Source organism: Stegostoma tigrinum, chromosome 15, assembly GCF_030684315.1.
Source record: "Stegostoma tigrinum isolate sSteTig4 chromosome 15, sSteTig4.hap1, whole genome shotgun sequence".
NCBI classification, from domain to species: domain Eukaryota; kingdom Metazoa; phylum Chordata; class Chondrichthyes; order Orectolobiformes; family Stegostomatidae; genus Stegostoma; species Stegostoma tigrinum.
The window spans coordinates 517,503-534,458 of NC_081368.1; the positions used below are offsets into that span (position 1 = coordinate 517,503).

General features: G+C 43.4%; 1 protein-coding gene across 2 annotated transcripts in view; it reads left to right on the top strand.

The window, feature by feature from the left end:
- Nucleotides 1–16,956, top strand: part of LOC125458954 (importin subunit alpha-4-like) — an 87,527-nt gene that overhangs the window by 61,053 nt on the left and 9,518 nt on the right. For both annotated transcript variants that reach the window (XM_059651303.1, XM_059651304.1), the window contains 7 exons: nucleotides 4,167–4,211; nucleotides 4,295–4,426; nucleotides 9,271–9,399; nucleotides 10,507–10,611; nucleotides 12,130–12,201; nucleotides 12,382–12,544; nucleotides 12,866–12,960. In XM_059651303.1, coding sequence (XP_059507286.1) covers nucleotides 4,167–4,211; nucleotides 4,295–4,426; nucleotides 9,271–9,399; nucleotides 10,507–10,611; nucleotides 12,130–12,201; nucleotides 12,382–12,544; nucleotides 12,866–12,960 — 741 coding nt within the window. The remainder of the gene's footprint in view (nucleotides 1–4,166; nucleotides 4,212–4,294; nucleotides 4,427–9,270; nucleotides 9,400–10,506; nucleotides 10,612–12,129; nucleotides 12,202–12,381; nucleotides 12,545–12,865; nucleotides 12,961–16,956) is intronic.

Consider the following 16,956-nt stretch of genomic DNA (forward strand, 5'->3'; position numbering starts at 1 on the left):
GGCAGTGTGTGGCTGATGATTTTGTGTTTTACCCCATAGTAAATACGCACTGGATAAAATTAAAGCCTTGAACTGCAAAGCAAAGGTTTTGGCTCCTTACCTGCCTTCTGTTTAATATTGGACAGCTGAAACACTGAGACAATGGAATTTCGTGTCTGTACACATTCTTTCCATTTGCGAAGTAATGGACCAAAACTCTGGTCGATGAGTATGTGCAGAAGGCTGTGGATGCAAAGCCAATGAATATATTCAAGAAAGAGTTTGATATATGATTAAATTTTAAGGGTGTCAAGAGGCGTGAGGAGAAAACTGGAATATGGCATCGAGGTAGAGAATTAGCTATGATCATATTGAATGGTAAAATAGACTTGAAGGGCCAAATGGCCTGCACCACTCTTCGTTTTTCTGTACCGTCCAGTAGTTATAGGTGTGCCACATTGTCAGCCTGACTGACAATCTTAAATTTGCAGACGGAAATAATTGTACTTTGTGTCTATTTCCAGTCAACAAAACAGGTGACAGTCATTCTCTGATTCATTGCTGAAGACATGTAATAATGCAGCCGAAATGGGCCATTCAGCTCATTGAGCCCACTCTGCCATTGAGTGAGATCATGGCTGATCTGATAATACTCAACACCACTTTCCTGACTTTTCCCAATAACCCTTGATTCCCTGACTGAGTGAAAATCTGTGTATCTCAGTCTTGAATATTATTAACAGCCTAAGCTTGATAGCCCTCTGTGGTAAAGATTTACACAAATGTGTTACTGTCTGAGAAAAGAAACTCCTTCTCATCTCTATCTTAAATGTGTGATCCCATCTTCTGGGAATATGTCTGGCCCTGGAATCTCCCACAAGGGGAAACAATCTTGCCACATATACCCTGTCAGGTCCCCTAAGAATCTTAGATGCTTTGATAAGAGCACCTTTTGTTATTCTAAATTCCAGTGAGGACAGGCCCAGTCTGCTCAATTGTTCCTCATAAGACAAACCCTCCATACTGCACCCTTCCATGCCAGTATGCCTTCAATGCCAGCACATCTCTCCTTAGATAAGAGACTTAAACTATCCACAGTATTACAGCTGTTATACTCCATTCCCTTTGAAATAAAAGCTAACATTCCGTTCACCTGGATAACAAAGTGTGGGGCTGGATGAACACACCAGGACAGGCAGCATCTTAGGAGCACAAAAGCTGAAGTTTCAGGCCCAGACCCTTCATCAGAAAAGGGGAATGGGGAGAGGATTCTGAAATTAATAGGGAGAGAGGGGGAGGCGGACTGAAGCTGGATAGAGGAGAAGATAGATGGAGAGGAGAGTATGGGTGAGGAGGTAGGGAGGGGATAGGTCAGTCCGTGGAGGACGGACAGGTCAAGGGGGCAGGATGAGGTTAGTCGGTAGGAAATGGAGGTGCAGCTTGAGGTGGGAGGAGGGGATAGGTGAGAGGAAGAACAGGTTAGGCAGGCGGGGATGAGCTGGGCTGGTTATGGGATGCAGTGGGGGGAGGGGAGATTTTGAAGCATGTGAAATCCACGTTGATACCATTGGAATGCAGGGTTCCCAAGCGGAATATGACATGTTGTCTGAGGAATGGGAGCGGGAGTTGAACTGGTTCGTGACTGGGAAGTGCAGTTGTTTATTGCGAACTGAGCTTAGGTGTTCTGAAAAGCGGTCCCCAAACCTCCGCTTGGGTTCCAATTGGGGACCGCTTTGCAGAACACCTAGGCTCAGTTCACAATAAACTGCACCTCCCAGTCACGAACCATTTCAACTCCCCCTCCCATTCCTTAGACGACATGTCCATCCTGGGCCTCCTGCAGTGCCCTAATGATGCCACCCGTAGGTTGCAGGAACAGCAACTCATATTCCGCTTGGGAACCCTGCAGCCCAACGGTATCAATGTGGATTTCACATGCTTCAAAATCTCCCCTCTCTCCACTGCATCCTAAAACCAGCCCAGCTCGTCCCCGCCTGCCGAACCTGCTCTTCCTCTCACCTATCCCCTCCTCCCACCTCAAGCCGCACCTCCATTTCCTACCTACTAACCTCATCCCGCCCCCTTGACCTGTCTGTCCTCCCCGGACTGACCTATCCCCACCCATACTCTCCTCTCCACCTATCTTCTCCTCTACCCATCTTCAGTCCGCCTCCCCCTCTCTCCCTATTTATTTCAGAACCCTCTCCCCATCCCCCTTTTCTGATGAAGGGTCTAGGCCCGAAACGTCAGCTTTTACGCTCCTAAAATGCTGCTTGGCCTGCTGTGTTCATCCAGCCCCACACTTTGTTACCTTGGATTCTCCAGCATCTGCAGTTCTCATTATCTCATTCCATTCACCTTCCCTATTACCTGTTGAACTTAAATGTCAGCCTTTGTGATTCATGGACAAGGACTCTCAAACCTCTCTATTCTGTAGCTTTCTGCCCCGTTTCTCCATTTAAATAAGATTCACCTCCTCTATTCTTCTTGTCAAAGTGCATAACTTCTCATTTCCTCACATTATATACCAAATTTTTGCCCACTTGTTTAACCAGTCTGTATCCCTCTGTAGACTCTTTGTATCATCCACACCACTTGCCTTCCTACCTATTTTTGAGTCATCTATAGTACATTCACTTTGCTCATCCAAGTCATTAAGGTATATTGTAAAATATAATGGTGTCAGCACTGATCCCTTTGGAAATCCACTTGGTACAGGTTGCCATCCTAAAAATGCCTGCCTCAACCCAACTTTCTTGTCTTTTATTAGCTAGTTAAGCCTTTATCCACGCCAGTAAGAGCATAAAAGTACAAGCAGGAGTAGAAAATTCAGCACTCAAGCCGGCTCCACCATTTAATACGATCATGGCTAATCTCATTTCAACTTTCTTGCTCACTCTCCATAACCCTTCAACCCATTACTAATTAAAAATCTGTCTGTCTCCTGCTTAAATTTATTCAATGTCCCTGCATCCACCACACTCTAGTTGTAAATTCCACAGATTCATGACCCTTTCTTTTAAATCTATTACCCCTTGTCCAAAAGCTATGACCTCTCATTCTAGATTGCCTGATATGAGGAAAAATCCTTTCTACATCTTTGTTATTTCTCTTTAGACCTTTAAACCTCCTCCATTAAATCTCCTCTTATTCTTCTAAACTCCAGAAAGCATAGCGCTTAACTGCTTAATCTGTCTTCATAAGGCAAACCCCTCGTCTTTGGAATCAATAGAGTGAACCTCCTCTGCACTGCCTCCAGTACATCCACATCTCTCCTCAAGTAAGAGATCAAAATTGTACACAGTACTGTAGATGTGGTCTCAATAATGCCTTGTGAAAATTCAGCAACACTTGCTCATTTTTATACTCTATTCCTTTAACAATATGCCACAATTCCAGAAAAGGATCTGAAGTATGGTCTAGGCTTGAAACATCAACCTTCCTGCTCCTCTGATGCTGCTTGGCCTGCTGTGTTCATCCAGCTCTACACCTTGTTATCTCAGATTCTTCAGCATCTGCAGTTCCTACTATCCCCAGAATATTAGATGAGTTTCTGGATTAATATACAGTGATAATTCCACTCGGTGATTGCTTCCCATGTCCGAAGAGTTCACTTACTAACTAATCAGCACTCTCCTCAAGCTGATAAAAAGGGTGTTTATTTTTATATTAGTGTTTCATGAAAATTGTCCTAAAATGAAAGATGAAAAACTCCAATAAACCCATGCTTTTTTTTCAGCATTACTCCAGTCCTCTACTATCAAATGAAAATTTAGCCTGTCTATACTGGTCCCAAGCAATGGGATCAGGGCCCTGGAAATAGTGATTTGTAACAAGATGATAAAAGTGGTGATTGTCATAGAAAGTCCCAAAACTCTTCCTCTTACCATCTTGCTACTATTAATGGAAATGAAACAATTGAGTTGTATGGAGAGTGTTTCTCTTTCTGAAATAAGGAAATGGAGTAATTTAGCATGCTATGAAATAATAAACAGATGATATTAAAATGTGTGTACAGCCTTTGCAAAACCTTTGTTATGATTGGGATTTTCTTCCACATTAAGTTGTAAAACAATCTAGCAATGAAACAGCTGAATTTTCATTAGAAGTAGAGTTTTTTAGCAAGAAAACTGGCTGATGATTTCCTGGATGAATAATATGTGACAAGGATCCTTTTTGTTTTGCAGTTGCTACCAGCTTTGAGTGTATTAATACAACACAGTGACACGAATGTAAGTATTTGGAAAGTTCATTCTTTGTTTGTAAATGAAGACATAGAATGTGTACTTACCTAAATCACTGTTTGTTTTCTCAGATTCTAGTTGACACGGTGTGGGCCCTGTCCTATTTGACAGACGGAGGAAATGAACAAATTCAGATGGTGATAGATTCTGGTGTTGTACCTCATCTAATTCCACTTCTCAGCTGCCAAGAAGTCAAAGTTCAGGTACGCAGTGAAAAACTAAACAAGCCTCCTTTTATCTAGAATCATGGATCATTGCAATTAGTACTTTATACAAACTAGTGCAGTAATAGCTACTGAGATTAGTACTTTGTACAGACTGCACAGTGATTGCCATAAGAAATCGGGGCAGGGGTAGACCATTCAGCCCCTCACACCAGCTGTGCCATTCCATTCAGTAGTGTCATGGCTAATCTGTTTGGGGCCTTAATACCACTTTCTTGCCTGTCAGTTCGTTCTCTCACTCATTCTCTCAGTCATTTTTTCTCTTTCTTTCTCTGTCTCTGTGACAGACTGATTGAATTGCTGACAACAGTAGACTGCTGGAGATCTTCAGTTCAGATTGAAATCAAGCTGATCTGTGTCTTTGGAAAGTGGCCACAGATCAGCTTCTCATGATTTATTACATAAACAGAAATACCTATATTTGGAACTTTGTCAGATTCCTAAGAAATTTCTCTGAGAAAAAGAGAGATACTTGTACCTCCTGTTGTGTTCTTCCTTACTGTCTACATCCCGTAGAGGTGCTGGTGTTGAACTGGGGTGGACAAGGTCAAAACTCTCACAACACTGGGTTGTGGTTCTACAGGTTTATTTGAAGACACCTGAAGAAGGAGCGAGACTCTGAAAGCTTATGTCTTCAAATAAACCTTTTGGACGAGAACCTTGTGCCATGTAATTTTTGGACCATTTACATCACTGCCATCAGAAAACTAATTACAGAAAGCGTTGCTAGGTGTCAACAGCAAAGAGGCCTGCATAGTATTTTGTAAGCCACATTTTTTCTAGCAATTAAGGGCTATACGCCTTACCTCTATATTGCCTTCTAAGATACTTGTAGCTCGTGCATGCTAACTTTTCATGTTTCATACAAAAAAAACCCAAATTCCTCTGTATTGCACCTTTCTTAGAGTATCTTTTTACTTTAATAAGTCGAGCTTTGATTCTTCCTATCACACTTTCCTGCATCAAACTCCATTTGCCAAGTTCTTCCCCACTTGGCCAAGCCCCTGCAGATTTGTTGTGCCCTCATCACAACATATCCTCTCATCTGTTTTTGTATCAGCAGCAAATTGGATACTTTACTTTCTTTTCCCGCCTCCAAATCATTAATATATACAACAAATAATTGAAAGTCGAGGACTAATCATAAAAACATAGAGGATAGAAGCAAGAGTAGGCCATTCAGCTCTTTAAGCCTGCTCCACCATTCATTGAGATCATGGATGTTCATCCAACTCAGTATCCTGATCCTGCTTTTCCCTCATAGTTTTTGATCCCTTTAGCCCGAGGTGCTAGATCCACTTGCTTCTTGAAATCATACAGTGCTCTGCCCCTGACTGCTTTCTGTGGTAGCAAGTTCCTTAGGCTCACCACTGTCTGAGTGAAAAGATTTCTCCTTATGTCAGTCGTAAATTGTTTACCCCATGTCCTTAGACAGTGACCCCTGGGTCTGGACTCTCACAGTATCGGGTACATCCTTCCTGCATCTACTGTCTCTAGTCCTGTTAGAATTTTACACGTTTCTGAGATTCCTCTTTATGCTTCTGAACTCCAGCAAATATAATCCTAACTGATTCAACCTCTGCTCATACATCAGTCACAACTTCCCAGGACCCAGTCTGGTAAACCTTTACTGCATTCCCTCTATAGCATGAACATACTTGCTCAGATAAAGAGACCAGAACTGCACACAGTACTCTTGGTGTGGTCTCACCAAGACCCTGTATAGTTGCAATGAAACATGCCTGCTCCTGTACGTGAATCCTCAATATGAAGGCCAACATACCATTTGCCTTCTTGATCGCCGACAGCACCTGCATGCTTACTTCAGTCACTGGTGTATGAGGACATCCAGGTCTTGTTGCACATTCATTTACATAATAATCTCCCTTCATGTTTTTGCTGTACATTGCACATGTATCTGCCAAGCATTTGCCCAATTATTCAGCTTGTCCAAATCACACTCAGTTATAACATAAGAACTATGAGCAGGAGTAGGATTTCAGCCCCTTGAGCTGGCTCTGCTACTTAAAACAGTTAAGGCTGATCTCATCTTGGGCTTAACTTTACTTTCTTGCCCAATGCCCAAAACTGGTTCTGGGTCCACTGCTTTTTGTCATTTATATAAATGATTTGAATCTGATATAGGAAGAATGGTTAGTAAATTTGCATGTGATACCAAAATTGTTGGCGTAGTGTACAGCGAAGAAAGTTACCTTAGTATACGAAGAGACCCTGATTGGATGAGTCAATGGACTGAGGAGTGGCAGACGGAGTTTAATTTAGTTAAATTGAAATACTGCATTTATGCTTAATGGCAAGGTCCTGGGAAGTATTGCCAGCCAGAGACCTTGGAGTGCAGGTTTCTAGTTCCTTGAAAGTGGTAAACAGGGTAGTGAAGAAAGCGTTTTGGTATGCTTGCCTGTCTTGGTCTCAGCATTGAATATAGGAGTTGGGAGGTCATGTTGTGGCTGTACAAGACCTTGGTTAGGCCATTTTTGCAATATTGCATTCAGTTCTGGTCTCCTTGCTATAGGAGAAATGTTGTTAAACTTGAAAGGGTGCTGAAAAGATTTACAGAGATGTTGGCAGGTTTGGTGGGCTTGAACTATAGGCTGGGGCTATTTTCCCTGGAGCATTGGTGGCTCAGGGGTGACCTTATAGAGCATTATAAAATCCTGAAAGACATGGATAGGGTGAATAGCCAAGGTCTTTTCCCTAGATTGGGGGAATCCAAAACTAGAGGCCATAGGTTTAAAGTGAGAAGGGAAAGATTTAACAGGAACCTAAGGGGCAACATTTTCGCACAGAGGGTGGTGCGTGTATGGAATGAACTGACAGAGGAAGTGGTAGAGGCTGGTACAATTACAACATTTAAGAGGCATCTGGGTGGCTACGTGAACAGGAAGAATTTAGAGGGGTATGGGCCAAATGTATGAGTTGGACGGAAGGGTCTGTTTCTGTGTTGTACGTCTCCATGCCCTCTGTGACTCTAAATATCTGTCACCACAAATTTACTCAAAGTCCATCCCCTTTGGGGCAGTGAATTTTGAGAGATTGGTGACCCTTTGTGAGAAACAATCAGAAATCCTACTTCAGGTAAAGCGGTAATGGCAAAACTATAAAAAATGTATTGATTAAATCAGAATAGAGAGAAATTGTACAAGTGTACAAATAATAAAGCATCAATGCTGAGGGACAGGTTTGAGTGTACTGGTCTGAATAAGAGTTCTATGTATAAATGCACTCAGTGTAACAAATAAATTAAGTGAGCTGCAGGTCCAAATTTAAATTGGAGACTATGATATAGTAACCGCTACTGGGTCATGGCTGCAGGATGGTCAGGACTGAGAACCAAATATACCAAGCTGTAAAGTTTACAGGACACAGGGAAACATGACAAAGATAACATAGATTGGGAGGGGCAGACAAGCACTTGTCAGAAAGGTAGTGAATTCTGAATTATGACTGGGATAGTTTCCTACAGCAATATATTCTGGATGCAACAAGGCACCAACAATATTAGATTTATTGATGAGTAGTGAGTGGATTTAATTAGTAACCTAATTGTGCATGAATGTATATGAAGTAGTGATCATAACATGATTGAATTCAATGTAGCGTTTGAAAACTAAAAGCTTTTAATTTGAAGTGATAATGGGAACGGCAGATGCTGGAGAATCCAAGATAACAAAGTGTGAACTGGATGAACACTCTCTCTCTCTGATGAAGGGCCTAGGCCCGAAACGTCAGCTTTTGTGCTCCTGAGATGCTGCTAGGCCTGCTGTGTTCATCCAGCTTCACACTTTGTTATCTTAGCTTTTAATTTGATTTGATTTATTATTATCATATGTCCAAGATACAGTGAAAAGTATTGTATTGTGTGCTAGCCAGACAAATCATATGTTACATAAGTACATCAAGGGTAATAGAACAGAATGAAGAATGTGGTGTTACAGCTACAGAGAAAGAGAAAGATCTAATCTGATATATTGATTGGTGGAGCAGGCTCGAAGGACCAAGTGGCTTATTCTTGTTCTTCTGTTAGCATGCTTGTATGTTCTTAGCATTACTATCAGCTTGAATCGTAATAAAGGCACATTAACTACTGTTCTTTGTAACAAGGCGAATGAAATCTAAAATACAATATAAATATAAAAGTTGAGAGGTTTGCTACAGTCTGCAGGGCGTTATTCAGACTGCATCTGGAGTACTGTGTCTGGTTTTGGCCTCCTTACATTAAGGATAAGACTTTTGGAAGGAGTTCATAGAAGCTTCATTCAACGGATGACTGAGTTGGAGCAGGACTTACCTTATGAGGAAAGACTGGACAGACTGGGCTTATCTGAGTTAAAAGAATGAGAGATTATTTTATTAAAACATGTAAGATCCTGACTGGACTTGACAGAGTTGATGATGAAAGGAGTTTCCTCTTGTGGGAATGACTTGAACTTGTTGAAGTTATCTTGTTTAAGATGGAGATGTGGAGAAACATTTTCTCTTGAGGGTTTTGAGCCTGCAGGATTCATCGCCAGACAGTGGCGCAGACAGTGATTGAATATTTTTAAGGCAGCACCAGGTTGATTCTTGATCAACAAGAGAATCACATGTTAGTGGTGGTAGATGGGAATGTGGAGTTGAGCACACAATCAGAGCTGACATGATTTCACTGAATTGCAGAGCAGGCTAAAGGGACCAAACAACCTACTCTTTTCAATTCTAATGTTCTTATCGCTAAAGTTCTTAATCTGTGACACACAATGTAATAATGTTGGTGTGCAGTACAGTTTGATATGTCTGAAATGATGTGTCACTTTTTTATGCAGACAGCTGCACTGAGAGCTGTGGGTAATATCGTAACTGGCACCGATGAGCAGACGCAGATCATATTGAATTGTGATGTACTGTCCCACTTCCCAAACCTCCTCACTCACCCAAAGGAAAAGATCAATAAGGTAACACACTGCAAGTTATTTCGTAGATGTACTGAAAGCTTCTGATGTTCCACATCACCAGGCCCCCCAGACCGGCCGCTTCATGCCCTCCCCGGCCCCCAGGACCTGTCCATGTGCCCACACTCTCTCTTTGGTTCTGATGCACAACCTTGGCCCGTGCCACCACAACCGCCCCGGGGACTTGCTGGTGATTTAATGACAGAGAAGTTCTGCAGAGTCTGATCCAAATCTTAATTATTCGGACTCATTTACTTTCCAGCTGGAGTTTTTGGATTGCAAGTAAGAACTCAGGTGGATTTCTCATCTTCCATTTCTCTGATGCTGTTTAAACAACTCTGATGTTAAACTGGTTGAAAGTACCTGACCCAGTTCAGAGTTAGCACCACATATTTGATCACAGTTTGTTTTGCTCTAAAATGAGGACAAAGTCACCATTTGTGAGATAATGTGAGGTGATTCATTTTGGTAGAAGAAACTTGTAGAGACAACGCAGGCTCAATGGTACAGCTTTAAGGGGAGTACAGAAGCAGAGGGACATTGGAGCTCTCGTACATGATTCTCTGAAGGTTACCAGAAATTGAAACAGTTGCTAAGAAGGCATATGGGATCTTTGGGTTTATAAATATACAAGGGGAATGAAATCTAAAGTACAATATAAAATACAGTATAAAATTTGAGAGGTTTGCTGTAGTCAGCAGGGCATGCTGCCACTAGGTGGTACGTCATTAATTGGGGATTTCAATTTCAAGACTGTCAACAAGACAACCAGGAGTGAGATGAGGAGAAACTTGTTTACTCAGAGTTGTTAGGATTTGGAATACGCTCCCTGGGAGAGTGGCGGAGGTGAATTCCACAGGAGATTTCAAAAGAGTGCTGGATATTTATTTGAAAGTGATTAACTTAGAGGGCTATGGTGATAGGGTGGGAGAGCGGGACTAGCTGGGTAGCTCTTTTGGGAGCTGGCACAGACATGATGGGTCGAATGGCCTCCTTCTGTACTGTAAAATTCTGTGGTTCTGTTTCAATTTCTGATTTATTTAATGTCAATAAATCATTCTGGCAATACTCGATGCAATGTGACCTGACCTGTGCTAATGTTGTGTGCAGGAAGCAGTATGGTTCCTTTCAAATGTCACAGCTGGAAACCAGCAGCAAGTGCAATCGGTCATAGATGCTGGACTCATCCCGATGATCGTGCATCATCTCACCAAAGTAAGTAACTTCCTGAAGGATTAACCTGCATGGCTGGACCTTTTGTTTTACGAAGCATTTAGAATACTCGGAATTTTAGTTTCTGTGTTATGGGGCTTTTACTCTGCCTGCGTGAGCTTAAAAAAACAATAGCTCCGTGATGTGCCCAGCAGCAATCAGTTATACCGCCAGTTCATGGCCCAGCTAACAGTCCTCTGCTCAAATGTGCCGACAGATAATATGTTCTGCTCTGAGGGAACACTGGGCACTTGAGGATTGGGTTTGAGAAAATGCTGTACTGTTGGAGAGTCAGTATTGAGGGAGCCCTGCATTGTTGGAGGGTCAGCACAAAGAGAGCACTGCACCTTCAGAGAGTCAGCACCAAGGTAGGTCCGCACTGTTGGAGAGTCAGTGCAGAGGGAGTGCCGCACTGTCGAAGGGTCAGTGCAGAGGGAGCGCCGCACTGTCGGAGGGTCAGTGCAGAGGGAGCGCCGCACTGTTGGAGGGTCAGTGCTGAGGGAGTGCCACACTGTCGGAGGGTCAGTGCTGAGGGAGTGCCGCACTGTCGGAAGGTCAGTGCTGAGGGAGTGCCGCACTGTCGGAAGGTCAGTGCTGAGGGAGTGCCGCACTGTCGGAAGGTCAGTGCTGAGGGAGTGCCGCTCTGTCGGACGGTCAATGCTGAGGGAGCACCGCACTGTTGGAAGGTCTGTGCTGAGGGAGCGCTGCACTGTTGGAAGATTAGTAGTGAGGGTGTGCTGCACTGTCGGACAGTCAGTGCAAGAGAGTGCTGTACTGTTAGAGGGTCAGGGCTAGGGGAGTGCCGCACTGACGGAGGATCAGTACCGAGGGTGCACCATGTTTTCAGATGGTCAGTACATTCCCGAATTATTTGAGGAAAATCAAACAGATCAGCCATGATCTTATTGAATGATGGAATAGGCTTGAGGAGCTATATGGCCTACTGCTGGTCCTAATTTCTATGTTCAATTAAATACAAATTATGTCTTTTCTCTGGTTACAACAGGTTTTATTTATCCTGTCTTATTTTATACTAGAGTTGATTTATTCATTCCCTTCCGGACCTTACCAACCTTTCTTTTTTGTCATACTAGTCAGATGTCACACAACACCAGATTACACTCGAACAGGTTTGTTTGAAATCACAAGCTTTTGGAGCCTCCCTCCTTCATCAGGTGATGTGGATAGAAGCACACAGGCCTGAAGTATATGGTTGGAGAGATAATGGCACGTCTGTGCCTGTACGCTTCCTTCACTTCACCAGACGAAGGAGCAGCATTTTAAAACCTTGTGATTTCAAACAGACCTGTTGGACTATGACCTGGTGTTGTGTGACTTCTAACCTTGTCCATCCCAGTCCAACAGCATGCAGCACCTCCACATCATTTTTCATACAAGTGTTTAACTGGAGCAAGCTTCTGAACCATCTGTATGTAAGAGGAGTGATAACTGTTTTCCATGTGTTTCTAATGATTAAGTACTCAATAACTAGCCACTGATGATTGTTATCTTTCCCTCTAGGGAGATTTTGGCACTCAGAAGGAAGCAGCCTGGGCCATCAGTAACCTGACAATTAGTGGAAGAAAGGAACAGGTAACTGCACCTTTTGTACACTGAAGCACTCAGTGCATTTCAGATACAAAAGCATATTTTAATTTTGAACATTAGCCTTGGGTTCTGGTTTACTAGCCCAGTGACGTTGATACTATGCCACAACTCCCCATATAGTTACGGATATCTTTTACTTTAAGAGTTTTTTTACTTGCTTTCCAGGTTGAATATCTTGTACAGCAGAATGTTATCCCTCCTTTCTGCAAATTACTTGGTGTGAAGGATCCTCAGGTGATTCAGGTGGTTCTTGATGGTCTAAATAACATTCTGAAAGTGGCTGGTTCTGACACGAATACTTTAGTTGAAATGATAGAGGAATGCGGAGGTAAGTGTAGTGCTTCTAGTATCAAGATAATAAAATGTGAGGCTGGATGAACACAGCAGGCCAAGCAGCATCTCAGGAGCACAAAAGCTGACGTTTCGGGCCTAGACCCTTCATCAGATCTGATGAAGGGTCTAGGCCCGAAACGTCAGCTTTTGTGCTCCTGAGATGCTGCTTGGCCTGCTGTGTCCATCCAGCCTCACATTTTATTATCTTGGAATTCTCCAGCATCTGCAGTTCCCATTATCTCTGCTTCTAGTATCACTTGTTGAAGATCAAACTGTATCTCAAGACTAAAATGTTAACCTCCCTTAAACTTCCCAGGACTTGAAAAGATTGAAGCTTTGCAGCAGCATGAGAATGAGGACATCTATAAGCTTGCTTTTGAGATCATCGACCGCTACTTTTGTGGCGAGGAGGTGAGAAAGTTTGTCTGCATTACATCATCTCCTGGAGAAGTTGCGCTCATTAAACTTGCGAAATGTACAGGTACATACAAATAAACTGGGAAGGACCAGGTGAAGAGAACCCTGCTGTCATTTAATAAGATTATGACTGCTCAGATTGTAACCTGTAGATCACATTATCTATTCCCGATAGCCTTTCACTCCTTTAGCAAGCAACCATTCTCCTCTGCCTTAAAAACATTCAAAGGCTCTGCTTCCTCCCTTTTCAGAAACTGTTCCAAAGACTCACGATCGTCTGAGGGACAAAAATTTCTTCTCATCTCTGTTTTACATGGGTGATCTGTTATTTTCAAACCATGACCCCTGGTTCTAGACTCCTCTACGAGAGCAAATATCCTGGGCCATAGGGTGTTGATGCAGAACTAAGCTATTCAATCTATTAAGTTTTTGCATCATTTAATGTGATCGTGGCTGATTTAATAATACACAATTCCACTTGTCTGCCTTCACCCCTTAATCTTTGATTCCCCCACTGATTAAAAATCTGTCTGTATCAGTCCGAAATACACCTAATGACCCAGGTTCAGCAATCCTCTGGGGAGGTGATGGCCTAGTGGCATTATCGCTGGACTGTTAATCCAGAGATCCAAATAACTTTCTGGGGACCCGGCTTCGAATCCCGCCATGGTAGCTGGTGGAATTTGAATCCAATAAAATATCTAGAATTAAGACTCTAATGAAGACTGTGGATCTGTTATCGGGAAAACCCCATTTGGTTTGCTAATGTACTTTAGGGAAGGAAATTGCCATCCTTACCTGGTCTGGGCCTACATGTGACTCCAGACCCATGGCAATGTGGTTGACTCTGAATTCCCTCTGGGCAGTTAGGGATGGGCAATAAATGCTGCCTGGCCAGTGACACCCTCATCCCATTAATGAATAAAGGAAAAAACCCTCTATGGTAAAGAATTCCATTGATTCACTACCCTCGGAGAGAAGAAGTGACTGACTGTGAATTTACAAAATCTCTGGAGATCAGCCAAAGAAAAACAGGCACTGCAGTGCCATTTCACAGCTGACCTTGGAAGACCTCATGATTGGAACTATACACACCAGCTGGGAGTGATTAGTGGCAATTTCAGAGTCTGATCAGCTAAGTGTTTGATTTTATGACGTAGAAAACTTATGAAACTTAATTTAACTTTGTAAATCTATAATAGTCAGTAAGGTGAGGGCAGTTTCTTGATTAAACTTTTAATATTAAGTTATCCCAGAGCTGTGTTTTTGAGGCTGTGCTAAAGCTGAGTTTTTGAAAAAGTGTGTTGTGTTTCTTTTTTGGGTATATTCTGGGTCTGTAGACTGTTAAGATGCAAAGATGGCCTTGAGTAGAATGATGTGCTTTTCCTGTCAGATGTAGGAAATTAGGGAGCATTTCCATGTTACCGATGATTATGGTGCAAGAAGAGCGTTTGGTTGCGAATCCTATTGGATCACATGGATCGGTTAGAGCAGTGGTTAGAGGCAGTGATAATTTTTAGGAGCCAGGGGTATAAAGGATGGCAGGCACAGTCAGGTAGATGGGTTATAGCTAGGTGAGGTAGGCAGATAGCCACAGGAAATTCCTGCACTATCTCCATCTCAACAAATATGCTGTTTTGGATACTGTGGGAGTGATGGTCTCTCAGGGGAACATTGCACTGACAGCCAAGTTTCTGGTATCATGACTGGCTGTACTGTAATGCAGGGTATGTCGGGTTCCATGCAATCGATTGTGATCGACTGTCTAAACAGGCACATAGACAGACATTTCTGTGGCCAACAGTGAGATATCAAAATGGTGCATTGCCTCCCTGGGATCAAGGATGTCTTGGAGAGGGTGCAGAATATTCTCAAAGGAGAGTGACCAGCAGAAGGTCATGGTATATGTTGGTACCAACGACAAGTAAAGTATGAGGTTCTGCAGAGGGAATATAGGAAACTATGCAGGTGGTTAAAAAAGTAGGTCTTCAAGAGTAGTAATAGCTGTATTACTCCCAATGCCATATGCTAGTGAGAGTAGGAATGGGATGATAGAGCAGGTGAATACATAGCTGAGGAGCTAGTGAGGACCCAGGGATACACACTTTTGCATCATTGGAATCTGTTCTGGGGTAGAAGTGACCTGTATAAGAAGGACAGGTTGCCTCTGAATTGGAAGGCGACCAATATCCTGGTGGGGAGATTTGCTAGTGCTATTCAGGAGGCTTTCAGCTAGTAAGAGAGAATGAGAAAAGAGATAAGTCTAAAGCTGGTACAGTAGAGAAGAGGAGCAAGGCAAGCAAGAGCAAAGCAGAGAACAAGGTAAGACTAATAAATTAAACTGAATTTATTTCAATGCAAGAGACCTGACAGGTAAGTCAGATAAACTCAGGACATGTGATAATGGGAACTGCAGATGCTGTAGAATCCAAGATAACAAAGTGTGGGGCTGGATGAACACAGCAGGCCAAGCAGCATCTCAGGAGCACAAAAGCTGACGTTTTGGGCCTAGACCCTTCATCAGAGAGGGGGATGGGGAGAGGGAACTGGAATAAATAGGGAGACAGGGGGAGGCGGACCAAAGATGGAGAGAAAAGAAGATAGGTGGAGAGGAGAGTACAGGTGGGGAGGTAGGGAGGGGATAGGTCAGTCCAGGGAAGACGGACAGGTCAAGGAGGCGGGATGAGGTGGTAGGTAGGAAATGGAGGTGCGGCTTGAGGTGGGAGGAAAGGATGGGTGAGAGGAAGAACAGGTTAGGGAAGAGGAGACAGGCTGGGCTGGTTTTGGGATGCAGTGGAGGGAGGGGTCGAGCTGGGCTGGTTTTGGGATGCATGGGGGGGAGGGGTCGAGCTGGGCTGGTTTTGGGATGCAGTGGTGGGAGGGGAAGAACTGGGCTGGTTTTGGGATGCAGTGGGGGAAGGAGAGATTTCGAAGCTTGTGAAGTCCACAAAGATACCATTGGGCTGCAGGGTTCCCAAGCGGGATATGAGTTGCTGTTCCTGCAACCTTCTCAAGCAACTCATATTCCGCTTGGGAACCCTGCAGCCCAATGGTATCAATGTGGACTTCACAAGCTTCAAAATCTCCCCTCCCCCCACTGCTTCCCAAAACCAGCCCAGTTCTTCCCCTCCCCCCACTGCATCTCAAAACCAGCCCAGCCTGTCTCCACTTCCCTAACCTGTTCTTCCTCTCACCCATCCCTTCCTCCCACCTCAAGCCGTACCTCCATTTCCTACCTACCACCTCATCCCACCTCCTTGACCTGTCCGTCTTCCTTGGGCTGACCTATCCCCTCCCTACCTCCCCACCTGTACTCTCCTCTCCACCTATCTTCTTTTCTCTCCATCTTCGGTCCGCCTCCCCCTCTCTCCCTATTTATGCCAGTTCCCTTTCCCCATCCCCCTCTCTGATGAAGGGTCTAGGCCCGAAACGTCAGCTTTTGTGCTCCTGAGATGCTGCTTGGCCTGCTGTGTTCATCCAGCCTCACATTTTGAATCAGGACATGGTTGGGAACATTGGACTGGAATATCATAAGTATTACAGAAATGTGGCTCATGGAGAGATAGGACTGGCAGCTTAATGTTCCAGGATATAGATGCTATAGGAAGGATAGTGAAGGGTGGGCAAGAGATAAGGGAGAGTGGCATTTTGAGCTAAAGATAACATTACGGCTGTACTTAGGGAGGATATTCCTGGATGAATGTCCAGTGGAGTTAGATCTTAGAAATAAGAAAGGGATGATCACCTTTTTGGGATTGTACTATAACCACTCCAGTAATCAACGGAAAATTGAGAAACAAGTATATAAGAGCTCTCTGATATCTGTAAGATTAATAGGGCGATAATGATAGGGGATTTTAACTTTCCAAACATAGACTGGAACTGCCAGAGTGTTAAGGGCATGGAGAGGAATTTGTTAAGTGCGTACAAGAAAACTTCCTTATTCAGTTTAAGGATGTACCTACCAGGGAAGGAACAAAAGTTGATCAT